We start from the raw sequence: 24,886 nt of genomic DNA, 5'->3' as shown, positions 1-24,886 counted from the left end.
ATCAATAGAACCTTGCAGCGCATAGTTTGTTACTTCCAGGGTAGATGGCTACTGTTTATGCCTGACTGTTGAACTGTACTCTGTAGATCTGCAGTACAGTCATGCACTGTTCAATGAAATCCGATAGAGTGACTCGGTACGTGTACGTGCCACAATTTGTGCAGCAATGATACCATGGATACTGACACGATCAGATTTCATTGAGCAGCACTGTACTCGTATTGGAAAGGCTTCCTGTCTGAAGCCTTTCCATACTGGTACTCGATGTTCCAGTTTTGTGACACGAGAATGGCACGAGAATTAGTGTACCGCTGAGTGTACCGCTATACACGTGGTCGACACTTAGTCGACACGTTGTTGATACTTTTTTGACACGTGACCCCGTCAACGGTCTGCTTGTGCCAATGCCACTCGGTAAACGCCGATGCCGCGTACGACAAAGACGACTATCCCGTACGCGAAATAGTTGAAAACTGCATGACGTGGACCTGACGGCAAGGACAACTGGCTGCGAGGAGGCCCCTTTCGGTCGACGGGAAGGAGAACTGCATGCAGAAGTCGACGAAGTCGAACGAGGAGGCCCCTTTCCGTACCCCGTACTGCAAAGTGCCATTGATGGATGCCTTTTGCACCTGGAACGACCCCTTAAACGCTGTCGCGGCGACTATCCCGTACGCGAAATAGTTGAGAACTACCGACGTGGACCTTTTGCACCTGGAACGGCCCCGTAAACGCTGTCGACGATGTCGTGTCGGCGGAGTGAATGTGCAGGGTGAAAAGAATTGCTGCAAAGACGTCCGCTCTAGGCCTTTGGAGACATCGTGGGAACTCCTTCCGGTACTATACAAACTGCTGACGTGGCCGTGGACATGTACATGGAGACATGGTAGGACTTCATGTACATGATATGGTGGGAATTCCTTCCGGCACCCCCGTACCGCAAAGCCAACGGTGGGGAAGGAGAAGAGCAGACGTGCAGGAAGACGAACGAGGAGGAACCAGGACGAGCGAGCAATGGCAGGACTAGCTGGACCGTAAGTAGTAGCTGAATTGTGCATGACAACTTGACATCCGTGCGGCACTCGCCACTTGCCACTGCATATTATTTTCTTGTCCACTAACAATGTCTCTCCTCTGCCCCCTGTGTGTCCACGGCCCTGTTGCTGAATTGGCCCGATGAATCGAATGTCTTCCGCAACTGGAACGGCCCAGTAAACGATGTCGCGTCGGCGACTGAATGCGCTGGAGGGAAAATATTGCTGCGAAGACGTTTCCTCTAGACCACGGTAAGGCAACCCATTGTTATGTTGCCAGTTACCTTCTACTAACACGTTATCAGGTGGAGAGTGTCTTGTACTCACGTTATCAGGTCGAGAGCGTATTGTAGTCACTCTCTCTATTCCTGTACTTCATTACGTTTAAGGTGTACGTATAACTTCTCAAACAAATTTAATGGTCTACAGTCGTGTCGGAAGGGTACGGTGGGACTGTAGACCTGTTACCTTCTAACACGTTATCACTATATCAGGTCGAGAGCGTATTGTACTCACTCTCTCTATTCCTGTACTTCATTACGTTTCAGGTGTACGTATAACTTTTCCAAAAAATTTAATGGTTCACGTCTTCAGATAGAGAGCGTATTGCACCCAATGTCTAGTCTCTGTAGTGCATTGAGATTTTGTTGATCGCACATGAAAATGGATACACAGGCAAAGCAGGCCAAGTACATGGCGAGATGTCGCCAGAAGAACGTCTTCAGATAGAGAGCGTATTGCACCCACTGTCTAGTCGATTTTGTGGATCGCACATGAAATGGATACACAGACAAAGCAGGCCAAGTATATGAGAGAGTGGACGATGTGCGGATCGACACGGCCTTCGGGTACTTCATTAAAGTTACCCGTGACATAACTAGGATAAAAGTTAATCACTGCAAAGACATTGCCAAGTATGTGAGCACTTTGGACTTGACAGAAGAGTGCACGGGCGACGTTGACAAAACATACCACGGTGACTGTCACCATCATGACGGCAGGGCAGGGCACATCGCACGCAGCATCGCAGATCGTGTCGAATTGCGCATCATAATAATTATTGCAAAATTGCTCCAGTGCATGCAAGTGGATTTCATTGCACTTCTCAGTTTGGGAAATGCTCGATTATGACAATTCTGCGTGTGAGTGCACTAGCCCTGAACATACATGTAGGTGACCCGTTTGTGGTGTCTCATAGCTAGCCCTTTCCCAAAGATGCTCGCCACTTTTTTCGGAACTTTTCGGTGTTTAGGAAGAAATCGCAACTTTCACAACTTTCTTCATTTTTCGGAACTATTTCGCAACTTCTCCGCAACCTTGGCGCAATTGGCCCCATGGCATGGGGTCGAAAGGTCAAGTCACCGACTACATGTTGCATTGTTGGACAAATACATACTCGTAGGATACATGCAACAGGCTACTGGCACTGTGTAAAATGGTGGTTCACAGCAGGAAGGGGTGTACGAGTTTGCTGTCGCAGCATCGCTGCATTTCTGCTATTTCTGCTCCCTGTTTTGTAGGTTTTGCACAAGAACTCTCCAATTTTGAGTTGCGATGTTGGCAACTTTTGAGCTTTTTCTGAAAATATGGATGCGATTTCAGCAACTAGCACTTGTTTTGGCACGGTTGCGAAAAGCATAAGTTGCGAAAAACTATGGCATCTTTGGGAAAGGACTACTCATAGCCTACCTCACGACCTTCTGATTTCTTTCTTCATCGCTTGTATCTTGCAGGTATATCATCCCGTGACGACCACATTGAAGTCTGAATTTGAAGTGTGAAGATGCTTCAGCAACCACATCGTACTTTTCCATTGCTTTCATTGTGCTTCTACTGTGCATGTGTGTAACTTGTGGGGTAAACATGTGATGACATTGTATGCTGGCGACACGGTCAGATGTTGTCCATGCGTCTAACGTACACCTGCATGTTATGCATTGAAAAGGATTTGCGACTTGCGATCCTGGGACGAGTATCAGGTCAGCTTTGTCCTGTCTGGGCTGTATCAGATTGCTGTTCACTTCTCTATCTGTTGGATGTGTGACTTTCTGCAAGTTTCTGGTGTATGATGGCCACTTCCTTGCTTGTCACTTTGTATGATATTACATTCTGTATTCGCTGCTTCCATGGCGTGGTCTGCAAACTGCAATCCTTGGGCAAATGTCATGTTTGCTATGTTGTGCTTTGGCCGTCAGCTTGTCTACACGCTGTAGTTGAATTATTTTTGTTTCACAACTGACTTCCTCAAGTACGGTGGCCACTGCTTTGCATGGCATTATATATGAAGAATTTCCTGTTTGTGTCGTGTGCATGTGCGTATGTGTGCGTGGCCACGTGTGTGTGCCGTGTGCATGTGCGTATGTGTGCGTGGCCACGTGTGTGTGCCGTGTGCATACGCATGTTTGTGTATCTGTGTGCGGGGTAGCGAGGCGGGGAGGGCTGGTATGTATCAGTGTTTTATTGCAGTCTCATGGCTACATACAGTACATCGCGCGCGTGGTCATCATGTTTATCTTCGGGGTTGGGGTGGGGAGGGAACGGAAAAAGAACTGAAATTATCCATATAAAACCGCTCTGTGAGCGGTTCTGAAAAACCTTTACTGGTACTGCCCCGTCGTAAAAGTAAGAAATTAGAACTGGCCCATTGTCCCCCCAAATGCGAACTGATCCACCTAAATCGCGAATGACGGGACCCGAACGCACCAGTAGCACGAGGTTCCTACCTGTGGATGCAGATGGGGACGTTGGTCCGGACCAAAGGCCATGTACTGTACTAGCGGTAGGTGGTGTTACCCTATGATAATTGCTGTCCTGTGCCCTCCCGACCTCGTGCTACTGGTGCGTTCGGGTCCCGTCATTCGCGATTTAGGTGGATCAGTTCGCATTTGGGGGGACAATGGGCCAGTTCTAATTTCTTACTTTTACGACGGGGCAGTACCAGTAAAGGTTTTTCAGAACCGCTCACAGAGCGGTTTTATATGGATAATAGACTGTATGAGCACACCTTGAACATTTTTATTTATTTTATTTTTAGACCTTTAATTCATCTCATCAAGAGTACATAACCCAGGGGTTATGTACTCTTGATCTCATGTATTGGTACTGTACCAGCAGAATTTAAAAGCATTACTCCTGGCGTAAAAAATGCAAAGAAAACAGAATGAAATTAATACAATGTACTGCATTGAGTGGATTTCATTTTTAAAAAAATTATAGGAATTGAAAGGCAAAAAAGTGTTTCCCTTCAATGTGTATTACAGTATGACATACATTGTATGAGGCATCAGTACGGATTCTTAGACTGCTGATGGGTGACCAGCACCAGTGAGCAGTTCTACAAGACTGGTAATGAGGAGATAAAGAGTCAACTAAAGAAAACAAGAAAAAGAAAATCACCACTTCTGCAACAGCACATAGCAGCTACTAGTAAAATGCTTCTGTCGCATCTGCAGAGAATATGCCGGGGGGGGGGGGGGGGGTCACTCAAAAGCAGGATTCTGGGACCACCTGTGCAATTCCCTGCCTAGATAGTAAAGTAACGTTATGTACAACTGAAATTAGTACCTATCATGTACATGCATGCCAGCACTATGATACAATGTATATTATACAGATGTGTCATGTAATGATCACATGGCCCATGGCGATGGTCTCATTGTTCACTGTTCGTCGCTACCTGCTGGTAGTTGGGCACAACAATGCGAATGCCAACTTCCGGCCGCCGCTGCCCCTGCTCCATACTGTTGTTACAGCGTCGCTGCTTGCGGGCCAAGCGCTTCTCCTCCTTGATAGCCTCCAGCTGGCGGAGACCCGCCATGTCCTCGGGTGTACGGAAATCCTTGAGCGTTGATGTACGCTCCTCGCTAGCCAGCTTGAAGCCGACGGTATCTCCATCCTGCAAGAACACAGGACTGTTGCGTAAGTTGTGCGGTTTCCTGGGAGCAGCGCCCCCTTTCTTCTGCCGTGACGCTGACGATACCACTGCACCTTTTCTGGGGTGAGCGCTGTCCTGAATGGGCAGCCAGTCAAACTGGTCGGGAAGTTGCTTGGCACAGTGTATGGCGGAAGTGTCACAGCTAAGCTGGAAGTGTTCGATCAGACAGCGTTTCAACTGGGCCGCTGTGCAGCCATCCTGCGTGTTCAGGACAATCTCCTCCGCTTGCGAGTAGGAGCGGGATGCTTGCCTGCGTCGGCGCGCCATCAAGATGAGACTGGACTGTGGCAGTACCTCGGGCATGGCGAGAACCTGACACAGGACGTCAGAACCGGACAGGAGCTTCAGGCTGCGCATCGTGTCCCCCTGACGGAATATTCTTCTCGCGTGGCCATCCTGCAAGCGGCGTACACGTAGCCTATCAGGGTCAATTGCAGCATCGCCCGAGGAGAAAACAGGCAGACACAGAATGGCCGATTTCAAGTCTGCAATCTTTGCCGTCTTCTTCACGTCGACCGTGGTCATAAATGAAAATGGCTTTTCTTCGATGACGGGCTTCTCGGTGGTGGGCTTCTCAGCAGGCTTGCTGTTGGAGTTATCTGCATGTTTGGTGTCGTCCTCTTGAGGTGTTTCGGTTCCGGCTTCGTCTGCAGAAGGCGGATCAACACTCGAAGAATGAGTAGATTCCCCAGCACTCACATGACTACAAGCCTCTCCATTCTGCTGGTTCAATGCCTTCATTCCCAGTGAGAGCGATGATGTGATCACTGAGCTGAGCCAACTAACCACTCCCTGGCCTGCACCATCACTGCTGTCAGAAGACAGTTTAGATGCTGTGGGAATATACAGCGACAAGCGAACACAATCCGGCGGCGGTGGCAGTCCAGGCAATAAGAACAGAAAGTCGCCGTTCTTCACGCCCGTTGTCTCGATCGCCATCATCGGATCGTCCAAGATCTCCGCAGCCTCGCCGCACCAGTTTGTGCGGCGTATGTGATACTCGGTTCCAGTCGTACAGGATTGGATCAGCATTGCCTCAACGCAGTCCTGCACTGTTTGACTGTTGTGCACCGTCACCTCGTACTGACGGCCATCGCGCACGGACCCGCCGAGCTCAAACTGCAGCATCATCTCGTCGGCGCCCGGTGCAGCTCCCCTCTCCAGAACCACCTGCTGTCCATCGGGCCAGCCTTGCTGGGCAATGACATCGCTATCACACAGTGGCGGACCCAGGACAGTGACGTGCTCCACGCGCAGGCGTACAGAATTGAGTGGCGTGGAGGTGCCTTCGATGACATTGTTCTTCAGTTGGCCGACAGTCATCGTATCGTTGATATAAACACACTTGGTCGACCAGTTGCCAACACCGACCTGTTCTTCTCGCTTGCTGTCCTCCGCAGCACCAGTTGTTGTTGGTGATGGTGTTGAGTTACACCAGTTCTCGACAACAACCGACCACTGGGCTACGGTCTGTCGAGGCACGTCAACCGCACCACCAGCCACTGCTTTATCAGAAAAGACCAGTAGCGACCCATCAACGAGCCTAGCCTGCTTGATGGGCAGCAAACCATCATCCGTTGTCAACACAAGCGGCTTCTTCTCTTTTGGATTGCATGCTGTGGCGGCAGCTGGCAGCGAGAGGTTATTCTGCTGACAGAACAAGGCAATCACCTCACTAAGAAGGGTTTTCTGGCTGAATGGCCGCTCTACAACTTCCTTTGTTTCGCCATCAGAGGATGGTAGCTGGCATCTGATCAGCATTGGCGCCTGTTCTTCGCCCATCAGGAGATCGTCCACCAGAAACGTTTCTGGGTCGGTGCAGACCACCAGAAGATGGCTGTCGGCCAAGATGTTGTAGTCAGTGAGCGATGTAGCATCACATGGAACTTGCTGCAGAAGGTGAAGGCCGGATGGACATGGTGATGCAGTGTAGACAGCAGTGACATGGCCAAGTGTCTGTATGAGCATTGCATGTAGTTCCGAGAAACCTTTCCGCCTGTCCACACTAATCTGCTTCTGGGCATTGGTCTTCCGCTGGAGAACGCCACAATGAGCACGGAAGTCGGTGCTCTCATGAACGTTGACGGCGATGTTGTTCGTTGCCACTTCGTATGCCTCCCGCTGCTCATCCAAGTCGAAGTTTTCTGTTGCTATGTCACACTGGAGGTTCAGCGGTACAGTATTGCAAGCTATCTCATGGTTATAGGAATGCACGTCATCTGCACCTGCCTTACGGCGATAGAACAGCATGTACGCGCTTTCCTTACCCATGTAGGTGTTTTCCAGGATTGACTTGTCGACCGGTGATACCCAATTGTCATTGAAGGAAAACCATTTGTCCGAGCCGACACCAGCAGTTGCTGAGCTGCTTGCATCAGCTTGCGATGATGAGCTTGAGGCGCTTGCCTTGGCTTCGGTTTGAGCAGTGTCCGGAGCAGAGCCATTTCCAGCCTGCTTAGCATCATTGACAGGTGCAGAGGTAGCTTCAGCACCGTCGACAAGAGAAACACAGCCGTCCGCTTCAAACAGGAATATGTCGCTGTGATCGTGCATGAACTTGGTCAGTGCGCCGTGTTTGCGCTTGAAGCGCTTGTTCCACGATACGCCAGTCTGCTTTTGCAGTAGCTTGCACAGTTGATCAATGGAGACCGGCGCCGATGAAGTCTTCTTATGCTGGCTCAGTATCGTGATAAGTACAGTGACTGGCGAGTCACACTCTGTCAGCTCCATGTCACCGTCAGTCTCCACAAGAATGCTGGATTCTTTCGGTTCCGACCAGCTGCCTAGGCCATCCGCATCACGGATGTAGGCAAAGTAGTGACCGCCGTGCGCACCGCCCCGATGCACCACCACTGAGAAGATCTCGTAGATCTGCTGCACATCACCGGCACCAGCACCGGAAGGTAAGCAGTATGGCGCCATGTCCAACTCGTCGGGGAACTTGAAGCGACCAGTTTCCTTGTACCGGTCTCCCTTTTCCCAGTCGTACTGGAAGCGCAGCAATGAAACGGTCAGGATTGGTGGCAGCTGACTAAGCACAGCACCCTTGCTTGCATCGACTTTCTTGTTGCACCTCTCACAGAAGTACTGGTTAGCGCCGCACAGTTGCTCCTTCTCACAGTACAGTGACTGCAGTGCGCTGCTCAAACTCAAACACCCAACCACTGGCACGGCTATGTCCAGGAAGGATTCATGGCGCTCGCTGCAGCTGCCGCACGCCTTGCAGTGAACCTGGTTGACAATTTCACCATGGTACAGGGTCTTGATCAGCTGACTGCCTGCAGTGCCAACCAGCGAGTCCTCTAATGCTGTAAACAAGATACGATTCAACTCCTGGACGTCGTGCTGCTGTACGACCTCATTGCCACTCCAACCAAAGCTCTCCGTCAACGCACCAGTACTCACTGAATTCACATCCTTCAACAGCAGACGTGCGAACAGCTTGCGAAGCTCCACGGGTATTTTTCGAACCTCTTTCGATCCATCCAGCTCGCCCAGCTCCGCACTATCCAAACCAAACAAACTGTCTCGAAGCTCCCGGGTAAGGAACAAGGTTTGGATGAGTGAGTTCAGATAGCAAGTGGCTCCTTGATTTCGCAGACCACTCAGCCTGTTTGGGGAGCGCCGCTTTTCTGGTGCCGCTCCAAACGAGTTGCTGCCGCTGGCGATGCTTCCATTGGGCTGATCGCTGTCAGCCTCTAAAAACAAGTCACCCAGCATTTCTTCTGACCGAGCAGAGCAGACGCTTGCTTTATGTCAGACGACCAATCATTTCATCGCACAATATCAGACTAGAAACAACGACTAGCGCTTTCAGCATAAACAAAATAAAATGAAGCCTCTCTCCCTGTTCTGCTTTCTTTTGTGCGTAAAGAACTGAACAGTCTGAAGCCACGTCCCCACAATCAGGGAGTGTGCAACTGGTCGCGATACTTTCTACTCTGTAGACATTAGTATTGCAAAGTGGAACACCGATGCAGTAATTATTTCTGGATGTGTTACGTGTTCATTATGACCACTCACACTGCACTGTCAGTACAGTGTTTTCGGCTTGCCACTTTTCGATTTTTGCTGGTGGTACAAAAATTGTAGTACGCGTGATGACTCTTTAAAGACGCCATTTGGAATCTCCATGGAGATGGAGGGTGAACGTTCGAACCCTACTATAGGCCCTGCATATCGATTATCGATAGATATTCCGCATATGCAGAGCTCTAGCTTCATGAGCTCAGCTTGCTCACTATGACGTAGCCGTACTTGTCTTTGTTGGTCTTTCTGGAAACAAGGCAAAGTTTCAGTTCTGGCCATTCTTCCACGTTTGAGAAGTTTTTGTGCTTTGTTCTGGAATAGACAGACTGCACCATGATCAAGGCTATTCTGGTCTTCAACAACTCGGGAAAGCCTCGCTTGACGAAGTTTTTCTCTCGCTATTCGGAGGAGGACCAGCAACAAGTTATTCGGGAGACCTTTCAGCTGGTGTCCAAACGAGAAGGAGATGTTTGCAATTTTCTGGAAACAGGATCGAGCTTGCTTGGATCTTTGGATTACAAGCTAGTGTATCGGCATTATGCAACCCTGTACTTTGTCTTCTGCGTGGACTCGAGTGAAAGTGATTTGGGAATTCTGGACCTGATTCAAGTATTCGTTGAGTCATTGGACAAGTGCTTCGAGAATGTATGCGAGCTGGACTTGATCTTTCATGTGGACAAAGTGCATTACATCATCAACGAAATGGTGATGGGTGGAATGGTGCTGGAAACAAGCATACGGGAGATCGTCGAGGGTTATCAACAACAGATAAAGTTTGAAAAGGAAGACAGAGGTGCTGCGGCTGTTCATGCTGTGAAGGCCGGCGTGGCTTCAGCTCCCACAAGAGCAGTGGCTGCGTTTAACACTGTCAAGCAAACTGTACACCAGAAGTTTTAGCTCATCTCCGATTGCTGCAGTCTAATATCCCCAATGTACATATGTCCATACTTTAAATCATGTCGTAGACTACAGTATGTATGGTTGTGTGTGTGTGTGTGTGTGTGTGTGTGTGTGTGTGTGTGTGTGTGTGTGTGTGTGGTGTATGTGTGTGGTGTATGTGTGTGCATGCATGTGTATGTGTGTACAGGCTTTTGATTGTACTTGTAATCATAATTGTATTCATAGCTAATGAAAAAATTGAATTAACACGTGTATGTGTCATGAAAGCTCATAAAACACATACGCTCACGGTATGTCTTATTCTTTATTTTTCATTGCACCTTTTTTGCTGACTTTTTGCTTTCAACAATTTTCAGTTTCACTGTACAGTCATGTACATTGTACTAGCTGCTAGTAGTACTAGTAGTCTAGTACTCACAATGTTGACTAAGATAGTAGATTGTGGATCCTACTGCCTGTGGATTTCTAATGTTTGACAAGATTGTAATACAGCGTGTAATGTGTGTGAGAGGTCATGGGGTTGCCATGCGAGTGGCCTTTGCGTCATGTGGAGTATACAGGGAGCGGGAGTCGTGCCAAAAATTAAATCGTGCAGGACTCCCTGGTACCGGTGGCACTGGTGTATGCGTACACGTGCGACCTACAATCTACATTGTAGTGTCTGGTGTTGCTGAACCTGTAGTGTAGCCCCCTCACACAAAGTCGGTATGGTTGTGAAGGAGAGTTGAGCACTTCTCAATGTGAAATTCTTTCTACCGGCACTTCCACTCGAGTCTTCAGAAGTTCATCTCCACCTCCGAGCTTTCATAATGTCAGACCCATGCTGATACACATGTACATACACCAGAATGAACTTCTTGCCGTACTGTCTTGCATGCAAAAAACTGTCTCATAGAGAAGCCCGTTTTGAAGACAGACTTGGTATTCTATATGGAACAAGTTACATTGGCATAGCAGGAAGCCCGGTTTTATGCGCTCGGGTCCATAGAAAAAATGGGACAAGCATACATGTACGATGTATATGCATACTGGCAAGAGTACATAACCCGTACTCTTCATTCTGGTATTATCTGGTAGGTTTGAATATAACTGAGCCGGATTTCTGTCCCCGGGGAAAATCGCGATTCCGCGGCCGCGTTTTTTGCGATTTTTTAAAAGACCGCGTTTTCCGCGATTTTCCCCCGTTTATTGAACTTTTTTTGTTGCACTACACGTACACACAGTACGCTGTTCGGTCAGCAACGTCTCATCGTGGCGGCTTTGTACTCAAATATGACGAGTGCTTACACCAGAGACTTGTAACTGATAGATTTCACTACATACTCACTGAAAATTGCCGCATATCAATAATACTCACCGCATACCGGGTATTTACCGCAAATTCACCGCAAATTATGCCATATTCCGCATTCGGGAAAGTGCCCACTGGTTCTGCTCCGAAAGCAAGCACGAACCCTCGCGTTGCATCCTTATCCACTGAACAGAAGAATCTGCACTGCCGCATAAACGCTGAACCTGATCCAGAGCATCGTAAAGCTTTAAAGATTGAAAGATCTGCAAAACTCCACGAGATTCGAAGGATACTACAGAAGGAGGGCGAGCAATATTGGCAACGTAAGGCTGTTGAAGTAGATGCTTTACGTCCTGACCCACGGTCCTACTTCAACACCATCAGCAACTTACGCCAACTACGCTCTGGGAAGAAGGCTGCGCCTGTGCGTCTTGCTGACGCAGACGGCAGAATCATGGCAGACATCTCATGGAATCTTAATGCCTTTAATGAATATTATGAATCGGTATTTTACACTGATGGCCAGCCACTCGACCTCAGGCAGCAATCAAATGAGGAAGATCCATTCACAATCGAAGAAGTACGGTCTGCAATTATCAAGCAGAAGTCTGGTGGTGCTGTCGGTCCTGATGGTATCAGTGCTGATGCTTTGAAGTCAGCTAAAAACCTTCTCGCACCCTGGCTGACGAATTTCTTCAACGCTGTTCAAGCTACAGAGTACTGTCCTGACGACATGCGCTGCGGCCTCATCGTTCCCATCTACAAAGCCGGCAAGCCTCTAGGACATCCAAAAAGCTACCGCCCCGTTATGCTCCTTTCTGTCGTCCGTAAGATCTTGACGTCAATACTCACCCGACGACACACACTCCATGTGCAGTCATATGTGGCAGAGAGCCAAGCTGGTTTCCGCCCTGGCAGATCGACCACGGATGGTGTCTTTTACGCCAGGACGATGTGTGAGCGCGCACTACTTGGCGACTGGTCATATTCATCGGCACTATTGGACTTCAGTGGTGCGTTTGACACTGTCATTCGTCAGGTTGCTCTGGAGAGGTTAGCCACTGCTGGCGCACCAACGTCCACCACTGCAGTCCTAGTATCAAACACAACAGCCCGCACGAAGCTTGGTAAACAACTAAGCAAACCATTTCCAACGAACATCGGCGTCGTCCAGGGTGACCCAATGTCACCAATAATGTTTATAACTTACGCCGAAGGTTCCATGCGTAAGATCCGAGAGCAAGCTCTACCCGCGTCAGACCTACCAGCAACTTTCACACAATACGCAGACGACACCACTGCCCATCAGAACGAGCGATCATCTGTGGAAGAAACCGTCCGTGTGTGTGAACCCGTTTTCTCGGATGACAATCTGAAGCTGAACGTGGCAAAAACTCAATATTTTACTGTGACCAAGGAAGATGATTCCTGGAAATCGGTGAAGCTGCTGGGGAGTATGCTAGGCACAGCAGAAGACATAGCAGCCAGAGTGTCTGCTGCAAATCGGGCATTTGCAAGCATTCCATGGAAACGCCACAACCTGAATTCCAGGCTGTGTATGTTTTCCTGCCTGATATTGCCTGTCTTACTGTATAACTGTGCGCTTTGGACCTTATCGCAAACATTAACCGACGTCGTCAATGTATGGCACCGGAAGAAACTACGTACCATCATTGGTATCACGTACCCACAACGAATCTCGAACACAGCGCTGTATGCCAGAACCGAGCAGACCCCACTATCCCAAGTCTGCAGGCAACGGAGACTGCTGTGGTTCGGCCATGTAGTGAGGGAAGGCGAAGAATCGTCCTCTTTCCAAGCCCTCCTAATGTCAATCAACACAACAGACATACGACGACCCCGAGGACGACCCCGTCTGAGATGGATCGACGTTGTCAAGAAAGACTTACAATGCATTAATCTGTCGCTTCTGGATGCTGTGCAATCTGCTTCTGATAGAGCTGCTTGGCTCGAAATTGTTAACAGATGCGTTGACCTCATGCAATGAGTGAAATGCGAACTGTCATTATTATTATTATTATTATTATTATTATTATTATTATGCCGCGTTTTTCCCCGCGTTTTTTTCCGCGATTTTCCCCGGGGACAGTCCGATTTGAATAGAAACCTACATGTAGATTATACATTGGCTTGAACAGGAATAAGCCCATTCTCAAACTACAGTCAGACCTCTGTAAAATATAAAGCACACACCCAGTATTGGTTATCTGTCTCCGGCAGAACTTTCCCGTTCACATCAGAGAGTCCTATAAGGTATATTCATGCTACAAGTTTTACTGGACAGGAATAAGAAGTAAAGTCAAGCAAGTACATGTACATGTGTGAGACTAGCAAACCACCCTAGTACCCTCTGGGAGAAAGAATAGAATAATAGAATACACACTTCAACACACGCATTGCTTTGTGCATGGGAGTTCATTCATCCACCGCCCTCCCTGATCCAGCTCAAATCTACATAGTCAATGCCACCGAGTCTGACTGCAACATGCGACAAAATTATGGTAGCACACACGCCACACAAACAAAGGCTTATTCGCATACGATCGAAAGAGATACATAACTACTGCAACGTAAGGATGACCTGTTATTTCCAAGCAGAAGTCACGGCTGTTCAAAATTTAATACAGCAGCGGTAAACACCACAGATAAAATATTTTGAAGTAATAATAAGGAACGCAAAAGGATAAAAGGATAGTAATGAACAAAAGTATAAAACGCCTGTACGAAAGGAGACTGGCAAAGGATATCTGTGCTTTTCTCTGGAAGCAAGCTGTAAATACTAAATAGTACAAAATACCTACCACTCCGTAACGCGCTCCTCTGCTGTGCTCCAGCACGGGCTAGAAAGAAAATACACTTCAAAAAAGAATGAATTCACTTTTCGGATCTACATGACAAAGCATCTCAAGGAAATATATTCTAGAAGCACAGAGAAGCTCCATGGAAAGCAGAGATCAATGGTAAAAGTCAGTCAAAGAATATTCGGCCAGCGAAATGGTAGTCTACCTAATAATATTCGTATGAGAGCTCAGAAGCAGCTCGGATAAGGATGATCACGTCAAAACAATAAAACACAGTGCTGCTAGCATCACAAATTGTAAAGGGCACTTGAACCATGCATGATGTAATATGATACCGAGCACGACGTAACCTAATGTCATGCTTGGCGTAATATGATAATGTGCATGACATAATAACAATGACACCCTGTATGATGTAACATGAATACGCATGAATACGCGTGAATACGCACAATAGAAGCAGGAGACCACCACACAGACCAGCTGTAAGTGGCCTCACAGGTCATCAGCTCGAGGGGACTCCGGTGTGCCATCAACATGGTCAGCATTCTTGATGACGTGATGATAGAAGTTGATAGTCTGAGCATAATTCGACTTCGTGATACGCTCGTTGGGCCCATGGAACCGCTTGGAGTCGCCAGGCTTGAAGATGGTGGGTGTGAAGCGATAGATGTCGTGTGCAAGATCGTGGAAGTGCCGTGCATCCGTATTGCCAACCATGAGGCCTGATTCAAAACGACAAGAACAACACGAACAACACAAACAACAACACCAGCAACAGCAGGTTAGAGTGCATGCTGTTACTGTAATGGCTACTACTGTAGTACACTACTACTGTAGTACACTACTACAGTAGTACATATTCACATACTACTGTAGTACACTGCTAGTACATATTCACATATCCTTCAGATACCGGTATGTTAGTCAAGGAGAAATACTGTGGTCCCCAGATCCCCTGACCCTATTTCAGCTCGTCATTACTGTTTCACCAAATTAACCTTGCAAGGTGCAGTTCGAGCAGGATCCAGGTAATGTGGGCATCCACCGCAAGCACACAGGCAATGCAAACACCCACCACAAGCATGGTCCGCAAATTCGAAGGCTTAGACCGACATCTCTCAGTGAACCAACCGAGAGTGCATTGGACAGGAAAACCGTTGGCTCCTTCATTCATTTCTGCATACTAGTAGATGCCCTTAGAACCGTTAATAGTTATAGTAATTTATGCAACTATGGTGTACAAATCTGTTGATCCCCGAGCTGCAGAGAGTGCTCAATGTCATAGACAGAACATAGAACAAAGCAGACTCAGCGGAGGACATTCAGATTGATTGTCAGCTGTTTCCTGTCTGATGATTGCTGTGCGGCAAGAAACTCGGAGTGATAGCAAACCTGAACGTCCTCCGCTGAGTCTACCAAGTGCAGAGTATATACTATTATCAGTATTATGCATGTAGTGTGAGTCAAGCATTAACCAGGGCACAGTGCAGGCCCAGCCCTGTGGGCAATGGCCAGTGTGCAGGTGCAGGATGCTGGCTTGACTTACGCCATCAGATTTCACAGAATAGCACTCCATATACATGTACATACAATCAATGTCATATAATCGGAATGGTACTTGATATTCTCACACAGCTCACTCACTCGTGCACTTACTCGCACATTAATTCACTCACTCATTCATACCATCACCAACACCACAGTGCCAATACCTCAGCATCAAGACCACAGTGCTGGCTAGTGAAGGCCAACCATTCGCATAATTAAAAGCTGCACTGCAAGTAACAGTTGCACGGTGGATGAGAGCTCCGAGGCGTCTGCACATCTGCAGGGTGTCTGCAGGGTATAGGTATTATAGGCTGCTTGACTTGGGGTACAGAAACTACACCAATGGTCAGATCACACTGACTACACGAAACATACCGGGTGCAACGGGGATGCTGTTAAACACTTGTCTCACTGACTTGCTGATAACCTGAGAGGAGAAAAACAAGATACCAGCAGTTTATAAAAGAAGAAGAAGAAGAAGGAATCTAGCTTTGTCGAAGACGAACATGCCAGCTAAATTCTTCACACCATTCGTGCATTTGTGCCCGGTGAAATTTGACCCAGAGTGCATATTTGGCACCGTTAGCTTGCACGGCCCTTAACGCCCTGGCAGTGGCATGGGTACGGCTGCGTGTACACATGTAAAAATACAACAATGTAATCAGAACTGGTCCAGGGTGCCAGTTTCAAACCTTGGACCGGATTTCACCGAGCATAACTGCAGTTAGGATTTGCTAGTTGTCTACACATTAATTTTATGTTCGAGAATCAGCCTCTACTAGTATATACTAGTAATATTTCGTGTGTCTATTCTCTATATTGCCCTTACTGCTGCCGTTATCACCTTTACATTTGTATAATAGTGATCGTACTGGTTAGTTTCTCTTCTGCCTGTATCCACATGATGAGACGGCGTTGAAGTACTTGTTGAGATATTTGAAACGTTGTTTGTGAGGAGCCTGAACGTAGTTCTGTTCTTTAGTCTAAGAAGGTATCTATCAGTATAAATCGTATGTACTAGTACTCACTATTCATACATGCAAACACGTGCAATGCTCATTATCATGCATTGCAGTAACATCGCCACCACCAGCACAACACGCATCCAGCTCCAGATCAGGACTTACAGAGAAGCCAAACGACGACCATGATGATACCGGTGTCGGAGGAGTATTCAGCAGCTCTTCCTCGTCCACGCTGATCACCACTCGAGCATCATTGATGATTTCATGATTGCGCCGAATTACCTGCCGACAAAGAAACAGGACGCAGGGGCGCACGAGGTGACCAACAATGAAGGATGTGTTAAATGACACAAACTGTAAAGCAGGATTCACAGAAGTGATGCCATACGCGATACGACGGCCGCAAAACCAGGAAATCCCCAAATTTCACCAACTGCACAGATCACGCAACTGTCGCAACTGGCTGATCGCGGAAGTTGCAACATTTTCAGCTTTGAGGCACATCAGCAAGGTGACGTCGCATTGCCAACTTCTTCTGTGAATCCCGCTTTTCAAACACCTTCAAGCACACGGAAAGTTGAGATCAAACACACTCCATAGACCACTACAAAAATGCCAAGGTTCTTTGCTGCCATCAAGTTTAATGTGAAGATGACACTGCATGGCCAACATCGATGCAACTTACGTCTTCAAACGTGTCCTTAGGATGGACCCTGTGGTTGACAATGGCCTCTGCATAGCCTGGGATGACATTGGCCTAGCACAAGAGTAGGGAAACACCAAGTTGTCCTACATGCTGTATATGCCAAGTACCTATCATTATGGAGAGAGAGAGAGAGAGAGAGAGAGAGAGAGGAATATGATAATAGAGAGGTTCAGGGGTACGATTTTCCGTGCCAAAATCCGTATGGGCGGTACGGATTTTTTCCAGGCGTGCTCCATACGATTTTTCGGCACGGAGAATCCGTGTGGACTGGCTTTCATACGAACCATGTTTCGTATGGAGATTTTGCGTCATCGGGTGCAGAAAGATTCTTCGCGTACAAATTTGTTACGAGAAACATCGATTTTCCGCGGGAAGTTTTGATTTCGGTACAAATTTTCAAAATAAAAAGGCGTAGCGCGGGAATGTGACGTGTTTGCGATCGTAACCTAGGCAATGACGGCAAACACATAAGGTCCGTACTCCGGAACATTTCACTGCTCGAAAACGACGTATAAAAAATCCGTAGCGCCTCTACGGATTTTGGCACGAAAATCGTACTCCGGAACCTCCCTAATACAGCCCTCACGAGTCTGCTCTTGATAATCCATCAAGCTAAAAAGTCAGAACCACACGCACACAACTCAGATCGTCTAGAGCTATTCCAGACAATGATGATGATGATGATGTCCACCAAGCAAGAGAGCTACACTGCACACTACACACTGCTCACTTTGAAACCGGCACGCATGATGGTGACTGCTGTCGTGGTGCGAATCGTTGCTGCCGTCTCTCCTTTCTGAGCTAGCGTCCTGGCACAATAAATATACACACGTACAGTCACACGCAGACTCAATCATAATACTAGTGCTTGGTACTTGACGCCACATGGGCGTCAAGTAGCCAGAGAAGATAATGCTCGTGAAAAAAGAAGCTACATATTAGGATAGCGTACCGACAGAATATCTTTGGGTGTCAGAAACAGTTTCATGTTCTTCTGGGATATCAAAAAAACAACAACAAAAACTCTCCAGACCCTGCCAAGACCAAACCATGGCTAACAGCTGCACCACGGGTCTATCAACCATGAGCCAAGGCAGAGTGACAGTGTATGTACCGGTACTTAACAGCATCCACGTTGGGGACAGGAAAATGAACAATGTCGATACTACTCCTGGAGAGTGTCTCACTCATGGTGGGTGCACAGTGCGTGCACATCGTTGTTCTCCCTGCGGACCCCCGTGTGCCACAACCCAACGCTAAGGTCTTACCAAGCGACAATGGGACCAAAGAGCCAAAGGTTGGAGATGGCAAAGCACTTAGCCAGTGGAACCTAGGGTGCACAAGCAAGAAACAACCAAGTATTCAGTGTGAAATAGTCACAGCGAGCACAGATCCTGCAACAAGAAAAACAAGGCTACTGTTGCTGACAACAGTGAAGCAAAATACATTTTTCGTCTTAAGCCATGCCACCCTCAACAAGGTAAAAGTGAATAGAATCACAAACCTCATTACTTACCACTGGGGCCAGGTGCTCTAGCATAGCTACCTCTATGCCGGAACCAAAGTGGTGTGGATGAGCTGTATGAGACAGTCTACGCACAATACATGTACACACAATCAGACCAAGGAAAAATAAGAAATAGATTAGCACATAGCAATATGTACAATACTACATGTACATGCACGTGTTGTAGTCTTACACGCTGCACTGTCATTTCGGAAACATCAGCTAGAAATTTGGCCTGTGGCTGACACCTGGACATGTCTCTTGGTACAAATAAATGAAACAGCTGTTTCACCTCCAAGAGCTGGGCAATAATACATCTCATTCAGAAAGTGGTGGACATCATGCAACGCAACTGCATTGGACATCTACCTAGGAAAAGACAGTACTTCAGGACTACACTATGAAGCCTGGTTTCCCAGTCGCCCATTCAGTGAATACAAGTCACTCAAACACTGGTGCCATGTAAATGAGAGAGGCAGCCAGGGAATCGTGGTAGCACACTGATGATGGTGGCATGCTGGAAGGGTTTAAGGAGTTAAGACATAATCACAGCAGGGAGAGACCATTGGGCAAATGAACGCCAGAGTTTGAGTGAGCTTTCTGAGGGCTGAATAGCCGTCAGGGAGTTAAACAAACAGTAACAAAAAGTGAGATTTTTTCTTCCGACTTTTCCTGACAGCATCTTTTCCCTCAAACCAATGAATAAAAGCGAGAGAATTTACCAAAGATAGAATGCAATGTTTAGTTCACCTTGCAACCGCTCTCGCCAGCACGCTGATTGCACTCTCCGCCATGGGCAAAGACGAGTGGCCACCAGTCATATTCACACTCAGTCGTAGAGTAAGAATGCCCTTCTCAGCAACACCGACCCTGCCAACAACCCAGGACACATAATAATTATGATACCCAATTCTGTAGACAGCTAGCTGTTTTGGCAGGTCTCATCACTGACATCAGTACAGCAAAAAGCTCTAACACAGACATTAAGAAAGCTCGTCGCTCTAGCGCCAGAGTCCTCCACCTACTGTAAGTCGACAAATTTTCGGCCCATTCAAATTTCGGCCTCCTAGGGCTAAAATACATTAAAATTTTCGGCTGCATCAAATTTTTGGCCTGTACTGCTGCTGCCTGTGTACACTGTCACGCTGAACCTTGCAAAACAAAATTTCGACTGCAACAAATTTTTGGCCAAATATGATCAGGCCGAAAATAGCCGAAAATAAATATGCGTCGGATATTTGTTGACTTTATAATACAGTATAATTATAATACAGTGCGTATCGGTTATAGTGTGGTCGTGTAAAAGAATATACTGCCTACACGAATGAACTCTCATGTTTGCATAATAGGGCTTGAAAGTGCTACGTCACAGCATAGCAACAATTTCAAAAATTCAAAAACTGGATCCACTTGGATCCAGTTTTTGTATGGATCCAAGCACATTTCAAGCGGTCTTACCCACAGCATGGTGATGTAGCCAGTGAAACTGACTGATTTGGCTACTGGGGGCGGGGTTACAACTGGTGGCGAAATAAAAGTCACACCTGCATGCGACATGAGTGGGTTGCTATGCACCCACATACTTAGGCAATAGCAAAGTCACACCTTAGTGGATCCAAAAATAGAAATCTGATGTCAACTTACTACTACTCCCTGGCCGTTTTGACGTCATCACTTTCAAGCCCTATCATAACAATCATGGGTTTCAATCTTACCAGCAATTTTATCGTACAGTAGAATACATCGGTCCTAAGAGTGGACTTTGTGTAGCGAAACAGGCCAGATTAGTGCAAAGTGTATCGCCTGTAGTAATAACATCTGTCCAATGCAGTTCTGATCTGACTCGCGTTGCGTCGTAGTGCTGCAGGTTCAACTGTTGTGGTCATGTAACTCATGTTGCATAGCCAAAAGTAACCCTATGGGACTATACCTATAACCAGGCGCATGCACAGTAGCACTACCTTGCATGTACGATGAGCTACCTGCCTGTGCGCACATGCATATGATATGCCACACTTTGTTTATCGTGTGTAAGAAATACTAATATCGGAAATAAGGATAGAAAGTCGTTTTTCAAACACCCACGCTATAACCGATACCTACTGTACTATACTGAAGTAGCAAGAAAGGCAAAGCCAAATGCATACACATGTACAGTGGGGTAGTGCCTTTGCTGTTTGCATTACGCAGAGCTCACTGACTTGTCAGTTTGAGCACTCTGGCAAGGTACGTTCGGGCCTGATTTCAATCTGGCTTTGGAAATTTTATTTTCATTGCTATCAGGTTCGGCCTCATTTTCTCTGTGCTGCGCTGAGGAGTTCACAAAGAACGGAACAGCATGCTGTCCGCAGATTGAGTACACATGTACATGTACCTAAAGTTGTCAGAGGGCATCAAAGTGTTCATAGTTCAATAAGTTCATGCATTATAACTTTAAAAGTGCTTTGCTTACGTGGCCAGTCGTCCAGGCATAAATATGTCCTCCATGACTGGCAAACCTTCGTCAAGGATAAACTTGAAGCGAACACCACGCTCCTTCAGGAGAGCTGCAATGCGCACGGCACCTTGGCGGCCACCAACCTGCAACATCAATAGCCAACCAGAAGACCAACACCATTCAGGACACAATAAGAAAACAATGGAAGAATGTGCATGTACGTGTCCATGTACAGTACTGGCCAAAGAAATCAAACCTCATGAATAAAATAGCGTTGCCGGGCACTGCACAGCCCTATAACACACCGGTCTGTGCACTCGAACGCGACGCTACTTTATTCATGAGGTTGGATTTCTCTGGCCAGCACTGTAGGTGACACGAAGAAAACCCACATACATAAACGTACTTCAGAAGAACTACTGTAATACAAGTTGCCAAAACCTGCCTAAATGACCTTGCCTGTACCGTGTAGTTACGGGTAGTAGGCTACTAGCTAAAGAATGGTAACTCCAGCCATGTTGAGTACAGCGTGAGACATCACCATCATATCAAGTTCAACAATGCAGGGGAGACCATTTCCCTGATTTTTCAAAGAACTAATCACCACAAGGATACAAAGTCACCATCTATCCTGACACCACAGGGAAACGAAGTCACCATTCATCCTGACACCACAAGGAAACGATTCGGTTATTCGACATTTTTCGATTACAATAGAATAAGGGTGATGTGGACACGCACACACACCTTCCAAAAGACACTGCAAATCCAAACCAGCTGTGTTACTACCTAGCACTTGCACTGCATTGTACTTCGATCAAACTGCAGGAAGACTCAAAACGTCTCCTGTTTTCAACTGCAGAATATATGTACAGTGCGTATCGGTTATAGCGTGGTCGTGTAAAAGAATATACTGCTTACAAGAATGACTTCTCATATTTTCATAATCATAACATGGGTTTCAAGTGAACATTTATTCTTACAAGCAATGTTATCACATAGTAGAATATATCAGTCCTAAGAACGTTATGCAGAGCTCACTGACTTGTCAGTTTGAGCAATCTGGCAAGGTACGTTCGGACCTGATTGGAAATTTTTATTTCCATTGCTATCAGGTTCGGCCTCATTTCCTCTGTGCTGCGCTGACGAGTCCACAAAGGACGAAACAGTTCTGTTCAGAGATTGAGTCAGTCCTAAGAATGGCGCATACCAGATTAGTACAAAGTGTATCGCCTGTAGTAATAACATCTGTCCAATGCAGTTCTGATCCGACTCGCATTGCATCGTAGCGCTGCAGGTAACTGTTGTTGTTGTCATGTATCTCATGCTGCATAGCCACATGGCAAGCGTATGGGACTATGAACACCCGCATGCACAGCAGCGATACGTTGTACGTGTATGTATGATGGCCATCCTGTCTCTGCGCATTTGATATGTCACACTTGATTTATCGTGCGTAAGAAATATCGGAAATAAGGATAGAAAGGCGTTCTTCAAACACCCACGCAATAACCGATACTTGTATACATGTACACGGATATGGCTGCAGCCATACGAAATAGCAGGGTCTGTACTCGGTATGTTGCTAGATGCACTGCACACTCCAGATTTCTACTACGACCGTTGCAAGTGCAGCAAAAGGCGTAGCACACTACCCTCGCATGGAAAATAACCAACAGTTTAATCAATAACCAATCGATATAATGCTTGGTTAGGCAATAATCAAACACTGAACTTGCCTCTGTGGCTCTCTCTAATTTTCAGGCGTGTTCTGGTAGGAGGGTATTCCCTAGAGTAAAAATCACAAACCTCTTCATCGTGTCCAAAGGCAATGTAGAAGGACCGCTTTGGTCGCTGGTTGGCCTTAGCCAATGAGTTGACCACCTCCATTATTGCCTGGATATTTATCACAAGAAGATACAGTAAAACCTGGTGTAAGCGACCTCTGGGTTTAGCGACCACCTGCTATTAACGACCGTTGTTTCCATACACCGCCAGTTCTACACAGACACTGTGGGACCTGGTTCTAAAGACCACCTGGCTTTAAGGACCGCTTTTGCTTGCACCGTGGGGTGGTCGCTTCAACCAGGTTTTACTGTAGTAATGTATTAGCAACACATACATAGTTATTTCCGTTCTCAGACAGTCATGGTAAAAGCAAAGCGGACATACTTGTATATTTTGATTATTTTCATATCCATCTCCATATCACATTGTCCAACCACAGCCCATCCACACACATCATACCACAGCCCATCCAACCACACCACACCACACCGGTGCCACAACCCCACCCAGCCACATCTTACTACAGTCAGGGGCGTACCCAGGATCCGGAATGAGGGGGGGGGGGGGTGCTCCAACCTTTTCCCAAAGAACCGAATGATGCATCACTCCTGTGCATGTGCTGCATGGATGGTTAGTATCTTGATTTTTAGTGCGCTAATTTTCATGATTTACCAAGTCGAGGGAAAATGTAGGACCTGTTCTGTAGGATGGAGCAACCATGACGCTTTGAGGTACTCCATCCCAAACATATCCCTCCCCAGTTTGGAGGACAAAATTTACTTCCCCTGTAAGCTAGATCCAAGAGTACACTAATCTTGCTAGATCATAATTATCACGAAAACATTTTCAATTTGACTACTGTTCTTTGAAGTACTGGTAACAAATACTTCACTTATTGAATGGGCAAGAAGGCAAAACTACCATTTCAACTTCTGGCAAGAGTAAATAAGCTCCGAGGAGCTTATATACAATGTACTCTTGCTTTTGGTATGGAGAAATAGAATCAGGTAATAGAGGTAGCAAGTGCAATGGAAGGTGGTAGCTTCACAAACAGGATAGTAGCAGAGTGCTGCCACTTTTCTGTTGGTAGAAATCCGAAGAAGTGTCTGAGGTGTTCAATGGCAGGGAGTTGAGGGGGCAGCGACCCCTTTAAAATAGCATATTTAGGATTTCAAGGGCCCGAAACAACAAATTAGTACACTTTCGTGAACAATCGTTTCGGTCGGTTTGTTGGAATAACTGATCGAAGCGTTCCTGAAAAATCGGAATAGAACAAGTCGAGGCCCTGACGATATGGACAGCCCTCTGTCCTGGCACATTAAAGTACAGTCAAATCTGCCGTTAGCGACCTCTGCTGTAGGCGACCATCTACCGTTAGCGACCGATTTTCCGTGCACCGACGGTTTCACATACAAACTGATCTGTCCAGAGCGACCATCTGCTGTGCGCGACCAGCGACCGCGATTTCATGCACGGTGGCTGCATTCAAATCTGCTGTAAGCGACCGCGACCCAGGTTCAGTAAGGTGCGAAACTGTACTTGCCAGTGCGCTGTCAACTGCAAAGTGTGAAAATGCGCTGTCTTGTAAGTGCGGTCGACTGGCGCCTGGCCTGTACTGAGGCTGTCGATCTACTGCCGTGTCGCATACGCGTACTATACGGGTATGGTCGTCGTTGAATATCCAATAAAATGATATTAAAAATCACATTATTCTCGTCGATTTGAGTACATGGAAGCATATACCTGGTATGCCGGATTTACCATACATCTGCCGTAAGAGACCATCTGCCGTAAGCGACCGCTTTTTCTTGCACCAAGGGGCGGTCGCTTACGACAGATTTGACTGTACATGTAACACGGCTAACTATGATCAACTAGTGACAGCGAGTGGAAGGCAAAAATCAGTTAAAAAAATCTGATAA

At 46.9% G+C, this 24,886-nt stretch overlaps 3 protein-coding genes and 1 long non-coding RNA gene across 4 annotated transcripts; 2 read left to right on the top strand and 2 right to left on the bottom strand.

The window, feature by feature from the left end:
• Positions 1 to 224: 224 nt before the first annotated feature.
• On the top strand, positions 225 to 3,314 carry LOC135805382 (uncharacterized). Its single transcript, XR_010551136.1, has 2 exons — positions 225 to 1,286; positions 2,768 to 3,314. It is a non-coding gene; the product is annotated as an uncharacterized LOC135805382 (long non-coding RNA).
• Positions 3,315 to 4,241: 927 nt separating this feature from the next.
• Positions 4,242 to 8,951, bottom strand: LOC135805381 (ubiquitin carboxyl-terminal hydrolase 40-like). The gene has a single exon (XM_065319410.1). It carries the CDS (start codon positions 8,686 to 8,688, stop codon positions 4,687 to 4,689), a length of 4,002 nt encoding a protein of 1,333 aa, XP_065175482.1. The 5' UTR covers positions 8,689 to 8,951; the 3' UTR covers positions 4,242 to 4,686.
• Positions 8,952 to 9,208: 257 nt separating this feature from the next.
• LOC135807100 (AP-3 complex subunit sigma-1-like) lies at positions 9,209 to 10,384 on the top strand. The gene has a single exon (XM_065321159.1). The coding sequence runs from the start codon at positions 9,331 to 9,333 to the stop codon at positions 9,892 to 9,894; it is 564 nt and encodes a 187-aa protein (XP_065177231.1). The 5' UTR covers positions 9,209 to 9,330; the 3' UTR covers positions 9,895 to 10,384.
• Positions 10,385 to 13,747: 3,363 nt separating this feature from the next.
• On the bottom strand, positions 13,748 to 23,095 carry LOC135805380 (N-fatty-acyl-amino acid synthase/hydrolase PM20D1.2-like). Its single transcript, XM_065319409.1, has 10 exons — positions 22,986 to 23,095; positions 21,192 to 21,319; positions 19,490 to 19,609; positions 18,749 to 18,824; positions 18,501 to 18,562; positions 17,963 to 18,041; positions 17,212 to 17,283; positions 16,689 to 16,808; positions 15,937 to 15,988; positions 13,748 to 14,735 (listed from the first exon to the last, which is right to left on the bottom strand). Exons 1-10 carry the CDS (start codon positions 23,064 to 23,066, stop codon positions 14,506 to 14,508), a joined length of 1,020 nt encoding a protein of 339 aa, XP_065175481.1. The 5' UTR covers positions 23,067 to 23,095; the 3' UTR covers positions 13,748 to 14,505.
• Between the last annotated feature and the right edge of the window lie 1,791 nt (positions 23,096 to 24,886).

Source organism: Sycon ciliatum, chromosome 1 (assembly GCF_964019385.1).
Source record: "Sycon ciliatum chromosome 1, ocSycCili1.1, whole genome shotgun sequence".
NCBI lineage: Eukaryota > Metazoa > Porifera > Calcarea > Leucosolenida > Sycettidae > Sycon > Sycon ciliatum.
The sequence above is the reverse complement of the archived record's forward strand: the minus strand, read 5'-3'. Positions and strand labels throughout refer to the sequence as shown.